Source organism: Leucoraja erinacea, chromosome 5 (assembly GCF_028641065.1).
Source record: "Leucoraja erinacea ecotype New England chromosome 5, Leri_hhj_1, whole genome shotgun sequence".
In the NCBI taxonomy this organism is placed as follows: Eukaryota; Metazoa; Chordata; class Chondrichthyes; order Rajiformes; family Rajidae; genus Leucoraja; species Leucoraja erinaceus.
In genome coordinates, this window is record NC_073381.1 from 8,542,718 (window position 1) to 8,563,047 (window position 20,330).

Sequence of the window (20,330 nt, forward strand, 5' to 3'; positions counted from 1 at the left end):
TCACAACACTCTGGGTGAAGAGGTTTTTCCTCATCTCAGTCCAAAATGGCCTACCCCTTATTCTTAAACTGTGACCCCTGGTTCTGGACTCCCCCAACATCGGGAATATTTTTCCTGCATCTAGCCTGTCCAATCCTTTAAGAATGTTATATGTTTCTAGAGATCCCCTCTCATCCCTCTCAATTCGAGTGAATACATGCCCAGTCGACCCATTCTTTCATCATCTGTCAGTCCCAGGAATTGACCTAGTGAACCTACGCTGCACTACCTCAGAACAATAATGTCCTTGCTCAAATTAAGATTGCACACAATACTCCAAGTGCGGTCTCACCAGGGCCCTGTACAACTGCAGTAGGATCTCCTTGCTCCTAAACTCAAATCCTCTCGCAATAAAAACCAACATGCTTTCTACCCTGCCTGCTATACCTGCATGTTTACATTCAGTGACTTATGTACAAGGACACCCAGGTCTCGTTGCACTTCCCCTTTTTCTAATCTGACATTTAGATAATATTCTGCCTTCCTGTTCTTGTCACCAATGTGGATAACCTCACATTTATCCACATTATACTGCATCTGCCATGCATCTCCCCGCTCACCCAACCTATCCAAATCATCCTGCAGCCTCATAGCATCCTCATCGCAGCTCACACTGCCACCCAGCTTTGTGTCATCCGCAAACTTGGAGATGTCACATTTAATTCTATCGTCTAAATCGTTAATATTTATTGAAAATAACTAGGGTTCCAGAACCGAGCCTGGTGGCACCCCACTAGTCACTGCCTGCCATTCTGAAAAGGACCCGTTAATTCCTACTCCTTGCTTCCCGTCTGCCAATCAGTTTTCTATCTATGTCTATTTCTATCCGGAAGTGGCGGCGCTGTTGACAGCTGCGGCTCGCCTGCAGTCCATCTGTTTTTACTTTTTATTGTTGTTTTCTTCTGTCCTGTTTTAGTTAGATTTTAGTTTGTTAGGTTGTGTATGTGTGTGGGGGAGGGGGGTGAAACATGTTTTTTGTCTCTTCCTTCGGGGGGGAATGCGACTTTTTCTTGTCGTATAACCCTTCTCTGCCTCCGTCTGCACTGAGGCCTAATGGCGGAGCTGGCTGCCTCCAACTGCGAGCGACCTCGAGGCTCCAGAGGCAGAGCCAGCCAGGACTAGGCTGGCCGACTTCGGGGCTGAGGCGGTCGGAGGTCCGACTTTGGGGCTGAGGCGGTCGGCGGCCCGAATCGGAGCTGAGGCGGCGACGGTCCAACTTGGGCCTGTGGTGGCGGCGGCACGACTCGGGACTTAGGCGACGGCGGCCTAACTCGGGGCTGAGGGGGCGGCGGCCCGACTCGGAGCTGAGGCGGCAGCGGCCCGACTCGGAGCTGGGGCGGTGGCGTCCCGACTCGGAGCTGAGGCGGCGGCGGCCCGACTCGGAGCTGAGGCGGCGGCGGCCCGGCTCGGAGCTGAGGCGGCAGCGGCCCGGCTCGGAGCTGAGGCGGCGTTCGACGGCAGCCCGACTCGGAGCTGAGACGGCGGCGGCACGACTCGGGGCTGAGGCGGCGGCGACACGACTCGGAGCTGAGGCGGCGTTCCGGCTTTTGGCAGCCGCTGTACTCTGAGCTAAAGCAGCGACGACACGACTCGGGGCTGAGGCGGCGGCGACACGACTTCAGAGGTTCGGCCGCGGGCCCAGTGGACGACCGGGAGCTCGCAGGTCACAGATTGGTGACCTGTTTCCGGAGCTCCCGCAACTACAGCTGCGTCCGCTGGACTGGAGGCCGGCATCTTCGGCCTGGATCACCTCAGCGCAGAGAGAGAACAAAGAGGGAAGAGACAGAGACTTTAAGACTTTTGCCTCCACACAGTGAGGAGGTGCCTGGTGAACTCACTGTGGTGGATGTTAATTTGTGTTTATTGTATGTTTTGGTGTTTATTATTATTACGTATGACTGCAGGGATCGAAATTTCGTTCAGACCAAAAGGTCTGAATGACAATAAAGGAATCTAATCTAACCTAATCTAATCAATACCCTACCCCCAATACCATGTGCTCTAATTTTGCACACTAATCTCTTGTGTGGGACATTGTCAAAGGCTTTTTGAAAGTCCAGATACACCACATCCACTGGTTCTCCCTTATCCATTGTACTTGTTACATCCTCAGAAAATTACAGAAGATTAGTCGAGCATGAGTTCCCCCTTCATAAATCCATGCTGACTTTGACCGATCCTGTCCCTCTTTCCAAATGCGCTGCTATGACATCTTTATTAATCGACTCAAGCATCTTCCCCACTACTGATGAAGGCTAACTGGACTATAATTCCCCGTTTTGTCTCTCCCTCCTGTCTTAAAAAGCGGGGTTACATTAGCTACCCTCCAGTCCACAGGAACTGATCCAGTCGAGAGAACATTGGAAAATGATCACCAATGCATCTACGATGTCTAGGGCCACCTCCTTGAGTATTCTTGGATGTAGACCTTCAGTTCCTGGGGATTTATCTGTCTTCAGTCCCAACAGTTTACCTAACACCATTTCCTGACTAATGTGGATTCTCTTCAGTTCCTCCCTCCCACAAGATCCTCGTCCCCTAGTATTTCTGGGAGATTGTTTGTGTCTTCGTTAGTGAAGACAGAACCAAAGTACTCGTTTAACTGTTTTACCATTTCCTTGTTTCCCATTATAAATTCCACCATCTCTGGTTGTAAGGGACCCACATTTGGCTTCACTAATCGTTTCCTTTTTACATATCTAAAGAAGCTTTTTGAGTCAGTTTTTATATTCCCCGCAAGCTTTCATTCATGCTCTTTTATCCCCCTCTTAATTAACCCCTTTGTCCTCCTCTGTTAAGTTCTAAATTTCTCCCAGTCCTCCGGTTTGCTGCTTCCTGTGGCCAATTTTCCTTGGATTTAACACTATCCTTGATTTCCATCGTTAGCCATGGCGAAGCCACCTTCCCCGCTTTATTTTTTCGCCAAACAGGGATGAACAATTTTTTTGGAGTTCATCCATGCGGTCTTTAAATCTTTGCCATTGCATCTCGACCTTCAACCCTTTAAGTATAACTTGCCAGTCTATCCGAGTCAATTCCCATCCCATATCATCAAAGTCTCCTTTAAGTAAGAGACCCTAGTCTCTGAATTAACCGTGTCACTTTCCATCCGAATGCAGAATTGGAAACTTGGAAATGTATCATCTTTATTTCATATGTAGACCTTGAATGAGTCTATGGAAGTCCTAGGGTCATATAACATGGATACAGGCCCATCGGCCCAACTGACCCACACTCACCAGCATGTCCCATCTACACATCCCACCTGCATGCACTTGACCCATATCCCCCTAAACCTGCCCAATCCATGTACCTGAATAAATACTTCTTAAATGTTGCGATATTACCTGCCTCAACTACCTCCTCTGGCAGCTCGTTCATTATACCCACCACCCTTTGTGTATAAAAAAAGTTACCTATCGTGTTCCTATTATATCCTTCCCCCATCACCTTGAACCTATGCCCTCTGGTTAAAGTCTTGCACTATAACATTGAAAACTACATGCATTCTGTATCTTCCCCTTTGCTCTACCTATTGTACCTGGGTTTGACGGGAATGTATAATATTATCTGATCTGATACATAGCATGCAAAATAAAGCCTTTCACTACACCTCGGTACCAGTTATAGTAATAAACCTAAGCCTCATACATCACTAAAACAGGTCTTTGACCTAACTTGTCCACTCCGACAAGAAGTCGATCCACATTAATCCCTTTTGCCTGCATTTTGCACCTCTGAACCGCTCTTATCCATATACTTTTCCAAATGTCTTTCAAACGGAGATGTTGTACCCACCTCAACCACGTTCCATGTACCCACTGCCCACTTTGTGGAAGAACCCACCCCTCGGATCTCCTTTAAATATTTTCACTCTCACCATAAACCTATGCCCTCCAGCTTTAGATTAGTTTAGTTTAGTTTATTGTCACATGTATTGAGGTACATTGAAAAGCTTTTGGTGCATGCTGACCAGTAAGCGGAAAGACCATACATGATTCCAATTGAGTCATCCACTGTGTGCAGATAGAAGTTGAAACGAGTGGAACGATTGTAATGTGTGATTGCAGATCTACGTCCATGACGAACACACAAAGAGTTGCCTGGTTTGGGGGCCATCTTGAATTGCCCGACCTTAGGAAGAAAATAGTGACCATTCTCGGCCACATCCTTGTGAATATTTTCTGCACTGTCTCTAGCTTAATCAAAACCATGGGGTGTAAAATTGGTTAAAAATTACTGTGATGATCAGAACTGCCCACAATATTAGGGGGCAGATAGTGGTGCAGCTGGTAGAGCTGGTGCCTCACAGCACCAAAGACTCGAGTTCGATCCTGACCTCGTGTGCGAACTGTGTGGATTTTGCACATTCTCCCTGTGATGGCGTGGGTTTCCTCTGGATGCTCCGATTTCCTCCCATATCCCTAAGACATGTAGATTTGTAGATTAATTGACCTCTGTAAATTGCACCTAGTGTGTAGGGCGTGGATCTGAAAGTGGAATAACATTTAACTAGTTTGTGAACGGCTGATTAATGGTTGGCATGGCCTTGTTGGGCTGAAGGGCCTGTTTCCATGCTGTGCCTCTGATCTAAATTAATATTTCCAGTGCAGGGTCACCAACATTTTGTATAATTATAACATGCGACACAACTCCTGTAGTCAGTGCCATAATCGATTTCTTTGTTGTCAATTCAAAAAACCTGGACTTCGCTACTTAAGTCACCTCTTAACCGCGCGCTGGGAAAATATTTTTTTTAACATAGACCTCAGTAGTTCAGTATGTAGGCTCTCTGCTATCTTGTCAAGAGCTATTAGGGATGGACTATAAATGTTAGCCTTGCTAGCAACACCCACATCCTCTCATGAAATAACAATAACATTTTATGAGGTGGAAAATGGGGTGTAAATTTGGTTTAAAATTACAGTGTAGAGCTTTTATTACCTGGAATTGAAGCCTTGCACCAAACTAGCCTTTAAGCACCATAGATATAAAAAAATATTGCACACATTGTAAATGGAAAACTGTAAAACCTAATTGAAAAAATCTATGAAGTGTGAAATGTTTAACATTTTAGCTTAATATACAAAACCGGTTTCACTCGACAATACATATTGCATGTTGCATTCCAAAATGTAAACTCCATAATATTCTGTAGTAACAACTTAATACGATTTTTAGCAGTTCACTAAATATTTATTTTGCTTTTCTTTATTTAACTTTTATGTTTTTATATAACCATTAACACATATTTTTTTTCAATGCTGTGACCAGGTATACAAAGGTTTTTTTACTATAAACTGGGATATTTTAAGAAAATGAAAGCAGAAATTACCATCTGCATCTATTTTATCAACCTACTGCTTAAACCACACGTTTTCAATTTCTATATTTTATAAATGACGAGGCTAGCAACTTTTTTTAGGCAACCTCACAAAAATCGAGCAGTAATAGGTAAGGCAGAAGTCTAGAAATAAAGAACTGCAGACGCTGATTAATACACAAAAAGGACACTATGTGTCGTAGAGTCATAGCCCCTTCGGCTCAACTTGCCCACACCGGCCAACAATGTCCCTGTTACACTAGTCCCACCTGCCTGCACTTGGTCCATATCGCTCCAAACCTGTCCTATCCGTGTACCCGTCTAACTGTTTCTTAAACAATGATAGCCTCAACTACATCCTATGGCAGCTTGTTCCATACAGCCACCACCCCTTGTGTGAAAAAGTGCTGGAGTAACTCAGCAGATCAGGCAGCTTCTACGGAGAACATGGATTTGCAACGTTTTGGGTTAAGACCCTTCTTTAGACTGATGGTAGCGGGGAGAGAAGAAACCTGGAAAAGGGGCGAGGCAGAACCTGCCTGACAGGTATTGTCAACAGGTGAGGGAGGGCGGTTTTAATAGGCATCCAGATGGACCAAAGCCCAAAGATATGAAAGGAGGGAAGGTGTGAAACAGGTTTAAAGAATTGGAGATTGTAAAGCCGGAGGGAGGAATTTGGCAGGGGGGGCATAGGTTAGTAACGGGATGAGGGGGGGGGGGGGGGAAGAGAGGGTGAGGGTTGTGGGAATAAGTGGGAGGGGGGGATATTATGCAAGGTTACCTAAAATTGGGGAATTCAATGTCCACACCGTTGGGTTGTATCAGAGTATGAGGTGTTGGTCCTCCTGTCCGTGTGTGGTCTCATTCTGGCAAGGGAGGAGGCTCAAGATTGAAATGTCACTATGGGAATGGGAGTTGAAATGGTTGGCAACTGGGAGATCCCAGTAGGCTTTGGTGGACCAAGCGCCAGACTTAAGCAAAACGGTCACCGAGCTGACATTTGTTCTCACAGATGTATAGGAGGCCACATCGCAAACACCGGATGCAATGGATGAAGTTAGAATAGATGCAAGTGAACCTTGTCTCATCTGGAAGGACTGCTCGGGTCCCTGGATGGAGGCGAGGCAGGAGGTTTAGGTACAGGTGTTACGTCTCCTGCGGTTGCAGGCAAAAGTACCTGGGGAGGGAGTGGTTTTGGTGGGAAAGGATGAGGGAACCAAGAAATTGCGGAGGGAGCGGTCTCTGCAGAAGGCGGAAAGGGAGATGAGACTCATGGTGGGATCACGTTGGAGGTGATGGAAATGTCGGAGTGTGATGTATTCAATGTGGAGGCTGGTGGGGTGAAAGGTGAGGACCAGGTGAACTCTGGTAAGGTTTGGCTTACGAGGGTATGGCAGTTGCTTTCCTTGGGGTAATCTAAGCAACAATCATCACCTGCAAAGCATGTTTTAAATAATTAAAGTAGTATCTCTGGAGCCAGAAGACTCCATGGTGGACTTTTCTGCTGCTCGTTTAATACCTTCATTTCTTTGTAATTGAATCAAAATCCTGGATTTCATTACTCACTGGAATTTTAGGAATGTGTTTTACACAGACCGTGTCAGTTCAAGATAAAGTTTTCTATAAAGAGCTATTCGGATTTATCTTTGGAATACATATTATTGTATAGGACATACCCCACAGACAAATGCCATTCAACCAGCCTGTTCATGTTCCACCTGAGCAGTGTTATCCATTATTTCCCAAGTGCTTGTTTTCTCCCTCTTAGATCCATCTATACTCACAGCTACAGCCACTCTCTGTGCTAGGGTATTACATTCTTGCCAAAAAAGTAATCAGATGTTTCCCAATTTGATTTCTTTGTAAATATCCTGTAGTGAGTTTAGTTTTGTTTGTTGTCACGTGTACCTAGGTACAGTAATAAAGCTTTTGCTGCATGCTAACCAGTTAGCGGAAAGCCAATACATGATTCCAGTCATGCTATCCACAGTGTACAAATACATGATGAAGGGAATAATATGATTAACATTTAGTGCATGATAAAGTTCAATAAAGTCCGATCAGAGATAGTCCGAGGGTCTACAATGAATGAGGTAGATTGGATCGCTCAGGACTGCTCCCTAGTTGTTGGTTGGATTGTTCAGTTGCCTGATGGCATGGATTATTGGCATCTAATTACGTTTTCCCCATTAGTGGACATTTTCTATCTGTATCCATTCTGTAAAATCCTTTCATATTTAAAAAAAAATCTCCTTTGCTCGGGCACCTCTTCCAATTTAGCGTATGGCATTCAGAGCTCACAAAGTGGCCTGCTCTACATTAGGGAAACCAAGATTCTATCGCTTGTCTCTGCTCTGGACCACCTGGGTAACAGGAACACGTACACGTACACTGTTCATCGATGGCAGCTCAGCATTCAACACAACCATCCCCTCCAAACTCATCACCAAGCTCAAAGACCTGACCCTCTGTACCTCCTTTTGCAACTGGAATGTTCATTGCAGACCTCGAATCTTCGCGGATTGGTGACAACATCTCCTCCCCAATGACTATCAACACCTGGATTCATGAGGAGCATATAACTGGCTATTGCTTATTTAAAAGAAAGAAGGTTGTCCAGTTCAATAACTTCAAATGAGAGATGATTAAAAGTTACTAGCATGTTCAAACCTCGTGGAGTTGTGTGTGTATGGTGAAGTGAAGTAAGAAAGTCAAAATCTGATGGAAACTTCCACATCTTTTGCTGAAGTTACTACAGTAGCAATGTTACAAAATTTTGAGATTTAAAAAATCAAGTCTGCAATTTATCCCATCAGATAAAGCATAACAATAAGTTTAATTTGACACCAAATTCACTTTCATATCTCAAGTATTAAAAAAGTTATGACCATTTTCATACTCGGAAATTAGCATCTTGTTCCCTATTGATTTTCAATGGACATTACAAAAAAGCTGTGATCTTGGATAGTCAACAGGCCATTTCTTAAGGAAAGATTAACATTTTTAAATAGCCTAAGTGTCCAAAGATTATTCACAAATAATTCACAATATAACATGATTTTTATATCTAATTTACATTAATTTATAGGCCAAATGGAAGGAATTTAGTGTTCAATTGCTGTAAATAAATGCCCATTTAAATCGGCTTTCTAGTGGGTTCATGTGGAACGCGCCGGTTTAGAACGTTGACATAGCGCTGGATTAGTGCCCTCAAGTACCGAGAAAAATACTGCGGGATATAAAAAGCCCAAAATGAGCTATTCGTTATAGATAATTTGATATATAGGGTTATATATATGCCCCATTTAATGTAAAAATAAGGTACATACCTTTAATTGTTGGCTCTATAAAACCCTGGGGCTGCGAGAGGTTGCGAGATGAAACAGTAATTTTAAATCTATTAGAACTATATTATCGAGGCCTATAAAACTAATAATACCTTTTGCGACCGGGTCTTGCAGCGATTTTTCGTTAATGATTTACTAGGCTGAACATGTGCGATTAGTACAGCCTAGTAAAAATCGCGTTTTAAACCCGCCCCCTCCAAACAGCGCCAAAATCGCCGACATGGCTGAAGACAGATTCCCAATGGCGATTCAGGTAGGTTTTGTAACATACCTAACTACAGTATCAAGTTTTCCAGGCTTGCAGCACTTCCTTGACCAAAGCATGAATGATAAAAAAACGTTGTTGGGTCCATAAATGTTGCTGTCAAATTGACATCTTGAAAATCATCAGTTTCAACCTGTATTATGAGGCCTTGCCATGAAATTGAAATTAATTTGCTTTTATGTTGTATCTTTCCAGATAGCTTTGGGAACAGTAACTAATGTGGAAGAAGCAGTGAAATGGTTGAGCTATACCTACCTCTATGTGCGGATCAGAGCAAACCCAATAGCCTATGGTATCAATTACAAAGCTTACCAGGTAAAAATAAGATAATCTCGTTTTAATCATTTCACTGATCATGCTACTCATTTAAGTTTATTTAAAACAACTTCATGAAGTCAGTTCGGTACAGTGTGGTGTCATTATAGTGTGACTGAATCTGGTGCATTTACATGCTTGTACATCTGTGATATTGGAAACATTGATTTTGCATTTAGTAGTTTAATGCACAGTGTGCCATTGGAACAGTTATGATGTTTCAGTTGATGAGAATCCCCATTTAATTTCATTGTAATGGAAGAAGTGATTAATTCTCGATCTGGTTATAGGAAAGAAGCAGAGAAAACCCAAACTAATTTGTTGATTTAAATTTTAGCATGGAGATGTAATAGTAAAGTTTTATTACAGTTTGCTTAAAAAGCATTTTTTTTTTCTTGTTCCACTGTTGATCGTGAATATCCCTCATACAGATGGACCCCGGACTGGAAAAATACAGACAAGAGCTTGTCATTGAGGCTGGCCACAAGTTGGACCAAGCCAGGATGGTCCGTTTTGAAGAAAGAACTGGTTATTTTTCAATTACAGATCTTGGTAGAACTGCCAGTCATTACTACATTCACTATAATACTATCGAGGTATGGATTTGAAATGCTTACTGCACCACATGCTTGTGCAAAGTAATAATTTTGAAAGTTGTTTAAGGGGTTGGACAGGCTAGATGCAGGAAGATCGTTCCCAATGTTGGGGAAGTCCAGGACAAAGGGGTCACAGTTTAAGGATAAAGAGGAAATCCTTTAGGACCGAGATGAGAAAAACATTTTTCACACAGAGAGTGGTGAATCTCTGGAACTCTCTGCCACAGAAGGTAGTTGAGGCCAGTTCATTGGCTATATTTAAGAGAGAGTTAGATGTGGCCCTTGTGGCTAAAGGGATCAGGGGGTATGGAGAGAAGACAGGTACAGGATACTGAGTTGGATGATCAGCCATGATCATATTAAATGGCGGTGCAGGCTCGAAGGGCCGAATGGCCTACTCCTGCACCTATTTTCTATGTTTCTATCATGAGATTTGGTCTTTTCAGTACTGATACAATGCATTTAGCAAAAGTAGATATTTTATTAGTTATTAGTGAGCCTGAGAATAGAAATATGATTGCTCCCACATGGAAGTATCCAAATATGTTTATGTCATAGGAGCAGAATTAGGCCATTCAGCCCATCAAGTCCTTTCCGCCATTCAATCATGCCTGATCTATCTTTCTCTCTCAACCCCATCCTCCTGCCTTCTCCCCATAACCCCTGACACCTGTACTATTCAAGAATCTATCAATCTCCACCTTAAAAATATCCATTGACCTGGCCTTCATAGCCTTCTGCGGCAATTAATTCCACAGATTCACCACCCCCTGACTGAAGAAGTTCCTCCGCATCTCCTTTCTAAAGGCACATCCTTTTATTCCGAGACTATGTCTTCTGGTCCAAGACTCTCCCACTTGTGGAAACATCCTCTCCACATCCACTCTATCCTAGCCTTTCACTATTCGTTATTCACTAAATTATAAAAATATAACTTATAATTATAAAATATAATTGTTGTTCTTATCAGACTGCAAAAGAAATGTGCAAAAAGAATCAGGTCATATTCTTGTTTTTGCAATTGTTAGGGCTGCTGATAATTCTTACAACTTTCTTTTGCTGGTGAGCATTTTTAGTCACCATTTTCACAATAAGCTTTCAGCACAGGACTATCAATCGCTTTTCAAGCTTCTGCCAATTGATCTGTCTTTTGAAAATTCATTCGTCGTTACATAATTAAAATAAAATCCTTTCTCTCACTAATTAAAACAGGATTATAACCCGGCAAGATAGCCCTCAGAAATGTTCACTGTTTCAGGGGTAAAACAAAAACGTTTTGGATTTTATTTTGTAGCATAACACACCACTTAAATGTTTATCACATTCAGTGATTATACTTGCTTCACAACCCACTGTATGTATGTGTAACAATTCCCATACAAGCAAGTACCCTAAAAAATCTGACCTGCTTTTTGTTAATAAATTGCAAATTTAATGATTAATTACAAGGAAACAATTTTGCGGGGTGGGGGTCTGAGCACACTTCTCTAGACACATTAATTGTTTAAGCAATGTGACAAAAGTGCTGTTCTATGTTCCATTTTTAATTTCCGATGGTAGGTCCAGCTAAACCCGGTATTTGACATCGAAGGGCGAAAGGGCTGTTCCTGTACTATTCCATGTTCTATTATATTTTATCTACAACTATTTATGCTTCATTTGCAGACTTTCAATGAACTGCTCGGTGCTCACAAAACTGAGGCAGACATATTTGCTTTAGTATCTAAAGCTGAAGAATTTGAACAAATCAAGGTAAATTAACTTGAAAAATTAAGTACTTGATGCTTCACTATAAAGTGTTTATTCAAGCTTTGTATAGTCTGGTATAGTCCGGCCCTGTCGGCTTCGGAATGCCACGGACTCCGGTAGGGAATCGGCCGTTCCAGCCGTCCCAGCCGCTGTGAGGACTCTCCCGACGCCGGAGCAACACCACCCGGCGAGAACGGCCAGGAACATCGGGCCTCCGTAGAGGCAACTGTGGAGGCCTCAATAGGCCTGATTATGGAAGAACTGGGGATGGGGACTGGACATTGTGCCTTCCCCCACAGTAGTAACCATTGTGGGGGGGATGTTTTTTTGTGTGTAAATGATTATTTTATTCTGTGTCCAAGATGGCTGCCGGAAGGGAGAGTGTACGCTGGCGCGCTTCAGCTGCCGCTGCTCTCTCGTCATATTGTGTTTTTGATTTTTGTCTTTGGATTGAATTCTGTCTTTAATTTGTGTACTGGTGATGTCTTTACTATTTATTTCATTCCGCTTACATGTTTTTACTCTATTTGCTAAATTTTGTAAGGTGTCTCTTGAGACTCTTGAAAGGCGCCCATAAATAAAATGTATTATTATTATTATAATAAATTACATTTCAGGAATAGGTCCTCTGGAAAGTATCTACTAGAATGTATAAAGCTGGCGCCTGTCTGTGGCGACATGTTGCCAGCAGCACAACAGAAAATCATCAAATATACAATGCCCTCCATAATGTTTGGGACAAAGACCCGTCATTTATTTATTGGCCTCAGTACTCCACAATTTGAGATTTGTAATAGAAAAAATCACATGTGGTTAAAGTGTACTTTGTCAGATTTTAATAAAGGCCATTTATAAACATTTTGGTTTCACCATGTAGAAATTACAGCAGTGTTTATACATAGTCCCCCATTTCAGGACACCATAATGTTTGGGACTCAGCAATGTCATGTAAATGAAAGTAGTCAGGTTTAGTATTTTGTTGCATATTCTCTGCATGCAATGACTGCTTGAAGTCTGCGATTCATGGACATCAGTTTCTGGTGATGCTTTGCCAGGCCTGTATTACAGCCATCTTTAGCTTATGCTTGAGTTGGGGGCTAGTCCCCTTCAGTTTTCTCTTCAGCATATAAAAGACATGCTCAATTGGGTTCAGATCGGGTGATTGACTTGGCCACAAGAAATTACCATTTTTTTGCTTTGAAAAACTCCTTTGTTGCTTTAGCAGTATGTTTGGGATCATTGTCTTGCTGTAGAATGAATCGTTGGACAATTAGTTTTGAAGCATTTGTTTGAGCAGATAGGATGCGTCTATACACTTCAAAATTCATTATGCTACTACCATCAGCATTTGTATCATCAAAGAAGATAAGTAAGCCAGTACCTTCAGCAGGCATACATGCCCAGGCCATAACACCCCCACCATCGTGTTTCACAGATTGGGTGGTATGCTTTGGATCTTGGGCAGTTCCTTCTCTCCTCCATACTTTGCTTTTGCCAACACTCTGACATAAGTTAATCTTCGTCTCATCTGTCCACAATACCTTTTTCCAGAATTGTGGTTGACCTTTTAAGTACGTCTTGGCAAATTATAACCTGGCCATCCTATTTTTGCAGCTAACCAGTGGTTTGCATCTTGCAGTGTAGCTTCTGTATTTCTGTTTATGAAGTCTTCTGCGGACAGTGGCCATTGACAAATCCACACCTGACTCCTGAAGAATGTTTCTAATCTGTCGGACAGGTGTTTGGGGATTTTTCTTTATCATAGAGAGAATTCTTCTGTCATCAGCTGTGGAGGTCTTCCTTGGCCTGCCAGTCCCTTTGCGATTAGTAAGCTCACCAGTGCTGTCTTTCTTCTTAATGATGTTCCAAACAGTTGATTTGGGTAAGCCTAAGGTTTGGCTGATGTCGCTGACAGTTGTATTTTCGTTTCTCAGTCTCATAATGGGTTCTTTGACTTTCATTGGCACACCTTTGATCCTCATGTTGATAAACAGCAATAAAAGTTTCCGAAGGTGATGGAAAGACTGGAGGAAAAACTAGGTGCTGAGAGCTCCCTTATACCTGTATTAAGGAGGCAATTAAACACAATTACAAACACCTGTGAAGCCATTTGTCACAAACATTATGGCGCCTTGAAATAGGGGGGACTATGTATAAACACAGCTGTAATTTATACATGATGCAACCAAAATGTATAAAAATTCCCTTTAATAAAATCTGACAATGTGCACTTTAACCACAAGTGTTTTTTGTCTGTTAGAAATCTCAAATTGTGTACAGAGGCAAATAAATAAATGATGGGTCTTTGTCCCAAACATTATGGAGGGCCCAGGTTCAGAAAGGTCAGTGCGGGAATGGGAGGGGGAGTTAAAGTGTTTAGCAGCCGGGAGATCAGGTAGGTTTAAGTGGAATGAGAGGAGGTGCTCAGCGAAACGATCGCTACTCGGCGATCGTATCTCCCTCTCTCCTGACATCAGTCTGAAGAAGGGCCTCGACCCGAAACGTCACACATTCCTACTCTCCCGAGATAGTGCCTGTCCCGCTGAGTTACTCCAGCATTTTGTGTCTATCTTCGATTTAAACCAGCATCTACGGTTCCTTCCTACCAATAAATGATATATCACATATTTCAACGTGTGTGTGTTATGTATCACAAGTAATTCCTTAAGACTGATGTCTTAGATTCTCCTCCATGTGGTCAGCATGGACCACCTATTAAGAAACAATCACATACAAGCTGTGATATCTGCTTTGTCTTTAAAATGGCCTTGCATGAGGCCTTCATGGCGGTTTTCCCTCAAACACTCCCGGTATTAGTCATGACCCTTTCCCCACCCATGTGAACTTGACCATCAGTGCCCAAAAATCAATTGTGACCTGACTCCACCTGCACTTGCACATGCACATGCAGCTTTCCTTTGCCCTGATGCCCCAGCATAACTCTGGAGACCGTTTTCTCCTCCCCCCACCTCCTGCCCACCTCCCAGCTCAATTAATAGCCATCCCTCAATAATAACTCCCTCCTTGCCAGGCCTCATTCTTTCACAGATCACATTCCCATGACCAGATCTGAAACCTAATGTGAACCAGACCTGAGACCTAATATAAACCAGACCTTCACATGGAAGTAAAGACTTTCACGACATTAATTGTGTTAGGCCTGTCCTGCAATATACAGTGCCGTGGCCTCATGCCCTATTGCATTTTGAGGTGGCAAACTCTTGAGAAACTACTGCTTTATTGCTTATTATCAATTTAATGTTCCTCTTCAAATGTCGAAGAGTTTCTCAGACGAAGTGCTGTTGCATGTTCCTTAAAAAGATGCCTTCAGCTGCACCAAACTTGATAGTTGTACTAATCACACCAACCGTGTAACTTTGCAAGTAGTAATTGGAAAACAAATTGTATATTTTCTGTGGTAATCAGAATGGGATTAAGTGCACGATTCCTTTAATTTTGAATTTTGACTGCCAGCAGAGAAAGGAGTGTTTAGTTGTAATTTCTTGGATTTTATTTTACCACTGTCTCAATTGTATTTATTAACAAACGGTACTGGATATCTGTTTAGTACTGGAGTACCATGGATGTGTTGGAAACGTTGCAATGATGTCTGCTTGTCATGTATATTTTTTATCATTATTGCTAGCTGAATCTTTTCAAAATTATTCAAAAGAAGAAATACATTCTCACAAGTTTAGGTGCAGTTTAGGATCTACCAACCTCTCTCATTGCAGATCTTGTTTGTTTTTTTACTTCTTGGCTTTAATATTTTACTTCCTGCATTATCTGTTATATTTTCCAATACCCATATATAGCTTGATTGAATTCATGTGTAGTATGATTTGAGTGGACAGCACACAAACAAAGCTTTTCACTATAACCTAGTACACGTGACAATAAAAACAACAAAAAAAACAACAGCAAATGGCATAAAACCTGTTCCTCCTTTCGTCTGTTTTCAGTATTGCTGGTCATGCTAGTGCATTGAAATCTTTGGGGGGTTTTCACATCACTTGAAACCTCTGTCCCTCTGTCTCTCCCTCTGTCTGTCTCTCCGTCTGTCTCAGTCTCTCTCCCTCTGTCTCTCTCCCTCTGTCTCTCTCCCTCTGTCTCTCTCCCTCTGTCTCTCTCCCTCTGTCTCTCTCCCTCTGTCTCTCTCCCTCTGTCTCTCTCCCTCTGTCTCTCTGCCTCTGTCTCTCTGCCTCTGTCTCTCTGCCTCTGTCTCTCTGCCTCTGTCTCTCTGCCTCTGTCTCTCTGTCTCTCTCCCTCTGTCTCTCTCCCTCTCTCTCTCTCTCTGTCTAACTCTCTCTGTCCCTCTCTCTCTCTCTCTCTCTCTCTCCCTCTCTCTCTCTCTCCCTCTCTCTCTGTCTCTCCTCTCTCTCTCTCTCCCTCTCTATCACTGCCCCTATATCTGTCTCGCTGTCTCCCCTTTCTCTCTGTCCCTGTCTGTCTCTGACTCTCTCTCCCTATCTCTCTCTGTCTCCTCTCTCTGTCTCCTCTCTCTGTCTCCTCTCTCTGTCTCCCTCTCTCTGCCTCCCTTTCTCTGTCTCCCGCCCAAATAAAAGGCTCTTGTTCACTACATTTAGGCACGTAACATGAAACAATTTGTTGCCCCGGTATAACTTGGATTGTGAGATCATGCTCCTAAATTAGCTGTGCTGTTTGCTACAAGCATTTCTGCACCCACACACAACTCACTGACTTCATCCACTTCACCACTAACTTCCATCCGGCACTCAAATACACCTGGACCATTTCCATCATTTCCCTCCCATTTCTTGACCTTACTATCTCCATAGCAGGAGGTAGACTCCTGACCGACATCCACTATAAACCCACTGACTCCCATGGCTATCTGGACTACACTTATTCCCAACCTGCTTTCTGTAAGGACTCCATCCCCTACTCCCAATTCCTCCGTCTACGCCGCATCTGCACCCAGGATGAGACGTTCCACACCTGGGCATCGGAGATGTCCTTAATTCTTCAGGGAACGGGGGTTCCCCTCTTCTACCATAGATGAGGCTCTCACCAGGGTCTCTTCTATACCCCTGTGACTCTACTACCACTCCCCATCCCCCCCCACTCGGAACAAGGGCAGAGTCCCCCTAGTCCTCACCTTCCACCACACCAGCCGTCACATACAACAAATAGTCCTCCATCATTTTCCCCACCTCCAACGTGACCCCACCACTTGCCACATCTTCCCATCTCTCCCCATGTCTGCTTTCCACAGAGACCGCTCCCTCCGTAACTCCCTGGTCAATTCATCCCTTCCCAGCCAAACCACCCTCTCTCCGGGCACTTTCACTTGCAACCGCTAGAAATGCTACACTTGTCGCTTTACACCCCCCCCCCCCCCCCATTAAAGGACCCAAGCAGTCTTTCCAGGTGCGGCAAAGGTTCATCTGCACCTCCTCCAACCTCATCTATTGCATCAGCTGCTCTACATGTTAACTGCTCTACATCGGTGAGACCAAGCATAGGCTTGCCGATCGCTTCGCCGAACACCTCCGCTCGGTTCGCAAAAACCAGCCTGATCTCCGGTGGCTCAGCACTTCAACTCCCCCTCCCATTCTGAATCTGACCTTTCTGTCCTGGGCCTCCTCAATGGCCAGAGTGAGGACCACCTAAACTGGAGGAGCAGCACCTCATATTTCCATGGGCAGTTTGCACCCCAGCGGTATGAACATTGACTTCTCTAATTTCAGGTAGTCCTTACTTTTTCCTCCCCTTCTCAGCTCTCCATCAGTCCACTGGCTCCACTCTTCCTTTCTTCTTTCTGCCCCCCCCTCCCCCCCCCCCCCCCCCCCCCCCCCCCCACCCTCACATCAGTCTGAAGAAGGGTTTCGACCCGAAACTTTGCCTATTTCCTTCGCTCCATAGATGCTGCCTCACCCGCTGAGTTTCTCCACCCTTTTTGTCTATCTTCGATTTTCCAGCATCCACAGTTCCTTCTTAAGCATTTCATGTAAATACTTTTAATAACGCTGGGGAGGAGAAATTGTTTTTGGCTCCCAAGTTCTGAAAGAGAACAATTGTATTAGCTGACCAGTGTACTGGTATTGAGCAATATACATTTTAAGATTGTACTTTCACCTAGGTCTGGACTTGTTCATGGATTAAGTACCATTACCAATAAGCTCATGTTTTTGGAGCAGAATTAGACCATTTGGTCCATCAAGTTTACTCCGCCATTTAATTATGCCTGATCTATTCTTCCCTTTCAACCCATTTCTCCTGTCTTCTCCCCATAACCCCTGACACCCGTATTAATCAGGAATTTGTCAATCTCCACCTTAAAAATATCCATTGACTTGGCCTCCATATCCATCTGTGGCAATAAATTCCACAGATTCACCACCCTCTGACTAAAGAGATTCCTCCTCATCTACTTTCAAAAGATACGTCCTTTTATTCTGAGGCTGTGGCCCTCTAGTCCCAGACTCTCCCACGAGTGGAAACATCCTCTCCACATCCACTCTATCCAGGCCTTTCATTATTCGATGTTTCAATGAGGTCTCCCCTCTCCTGAATAGCCTGAATATATGACATCAACTATTTTTGTGGTAATAGGAAAAGAACATTTTTACAAAAATACTGCAATGAAATTGGTTCTGGGAATGTTTAGCTAGCATGTTTCTTTGGTATTAAGATTACAGTCTGTGTGTCTACTTGCCAAGTCATATATCCTGGCATTAAATGTACTGAATTTCTTTGTGTTTTTGCAGGTAAGAGAGGAGGAATTGGAGGAGCTCGATCAGCTGTTGTGCAATTACTGTGAGCTGTCTGTCGCAGGTGGAGTCGAGAATACCTATGGCAAAGTCAACATTCTTCTCCAAACGTACATAAGCCACGGCGAGCTGGAAAGCTTCTCACTCATTTCTGACTCTGCATATGTTGCTCAGGTAAGATCTTTGTAGCAGATCCATTTCCCTCAATGAATATTATAATGCCACACAATTCCATCCTTGATAAAGATTCAGATCTTTATGCTTCATATTTTAACCCATTAAGAAAGATTTCCCACATATGGAGAATTTGAAGAACGGTGAATAATGTGCCTTGACATATTTCTTCTCCTGCTCGCAGCTGAATTCATGATCTTGTTGGAGATCATAACAACTTTCTTCAATCCACACTGTTCAGAGTTCTACGAGGCTTATGAAAGAAAAATGGAAGGAAAATGGGCAACTTTTACAAATGATTTTGAAATATATAATTTAATTTTATCATCAACACATTGGTGGAGTTGTGGACAGTGAAGAAAGCTAAGATAAAAAATGACAGCAGGATAAAGATCAGTTAGAGATATAGGCAGAGACATTTCAGATGGAGTTTAATCTGGTCAAGTGTGAGATGTTGCACTTTGGGAGGCCAAGTATAAGGGGAATGTATACAGTTAATGGCCAGACCCTAATCAGAATGAATGTACAGACGGATCTTGGGGTCCATAGCTCCCTGAAAGTAGTTACGCACTTGGATGATGTGGTAAAGCATGCATATCTTGCCTTTAATGGCCTGAGTTATGAGTGTAAGGGACAGGAAGTCATGTTACAACGTTATAGAACTTAGGCCGCATGTGGAGTATTGTGTGCAGGTACACAAAAATGCTGGAGAAACTCAGCGGGTGCAGCAGCATCTATGGAGCGAAGGAAATAGGCAACGTTTCGGGCCGAAACCCTTCTTCAGAGTATTGTGTGCAGTTCTGCTTGCCCCATTACAGGAAGGATTTGAAATGGGTGCAGGAGAGGTTGGTGCCTACAATAACTATAAGAAGAAGTTAGACAAACTTGGATTATTTTCACTGGGGCATCAGTGCTTGAGGGAGATCTATTAGAAGTTTATAATATCATGAGAGGTATTGATAGGATAGGCATTCAGAATTTTTTTCCCAGGTTGGAGAGGTCAAATATCAGAGGGCATAGCTATGAAGTGAGAGGGGTAGACTCTAAAGGAGAGATCCAAGGAAAGATTTTCATACGGTGTGCCTCGAACGGCTGCCAGGGTTGTTGGTGGAAGTGGATACGATAGTATCATTTAGATAGAGACACAAACTTGCAGGGATGGAGGAATGGGTAGCATGTGCAGGCAGAAGAGATTAATTTAAATATCATGTTCGGCACAGACACTGTGGGTAGAAGGGCCTGTTCTGGTGTGGCACTGTTTGATGTTTTATCATATACCACTGATTGATTCTCATCGAACGCTTCACTGCAGGAAGATAGAGTAATAAAAGGAGAAAGCAGAAAAGGAGTAGGTGACGTTCCTCATACTAACTCAAGTTGGTTTATGTGTTGCTAATTCATAAATGTTACCCATGCATGTCAACTTTTGATCATTTCAGAAGTAATGAAGAGTATAAAATCGATGGTTCACAAATGCTGCGAAATTCTATAATTCTATAAAGCTTGATGGAGGGGGAAGCATTTTCATTTTTTTGAGGTGTAGATTTAAGTGGATTTTAATTAAGCTGAAAGAATGTGCGGGTTATCCTGAAATTGGAAAAGTAAGTTAGAAATTTGTTGGAACTAATAAACAAACGTAAGAGGTAATTGGAGCCAGCCCTTGACATCTGGGTAGCTACCCAGTGAAGAATAAAATGTATATGGTCCATGTAGGCCATGTACACCACTATATCAAGTTCGGATCTGCAAACTTAGTGTGCCTGTTTTCTGAGCAAATTGCTACCATGG

General features: G+C 43.1%; 1 protein-coding gene across 1 annotated transcript in view; it reads left to right on the forward strand.

The window, feature by feature from the left end:
* ascc3 (activating signal cointegrator 1 complex subunit 3) overlaps window positions 1-20,330 on the forward strand; it is a 358,193-nt gene that overhangs the window by 181,657 nt on the left and 156,206 nt on the right. The window contains exons 17-20 of the mRNA XM_055634935.1: window positions 9,170-9,289; window positions 9,721-9,885; window positions 11,551-11,637; window positions 18,366-18,542. Of these exons, the coding sequence (XP_055490910.1) occupies window positions 9,170-9,289; window positions 9,721-9,885; window positions 11,551-11,637; window positions 18,366-18,542 (549 nt within the window). The remainder of the gene's footprint in view (window positions 1-9,169; window positions 9,290-9,720; window positions 9,886-11,550; window positions 11,638-18,365; window positions 18,543-20,330) is intronic.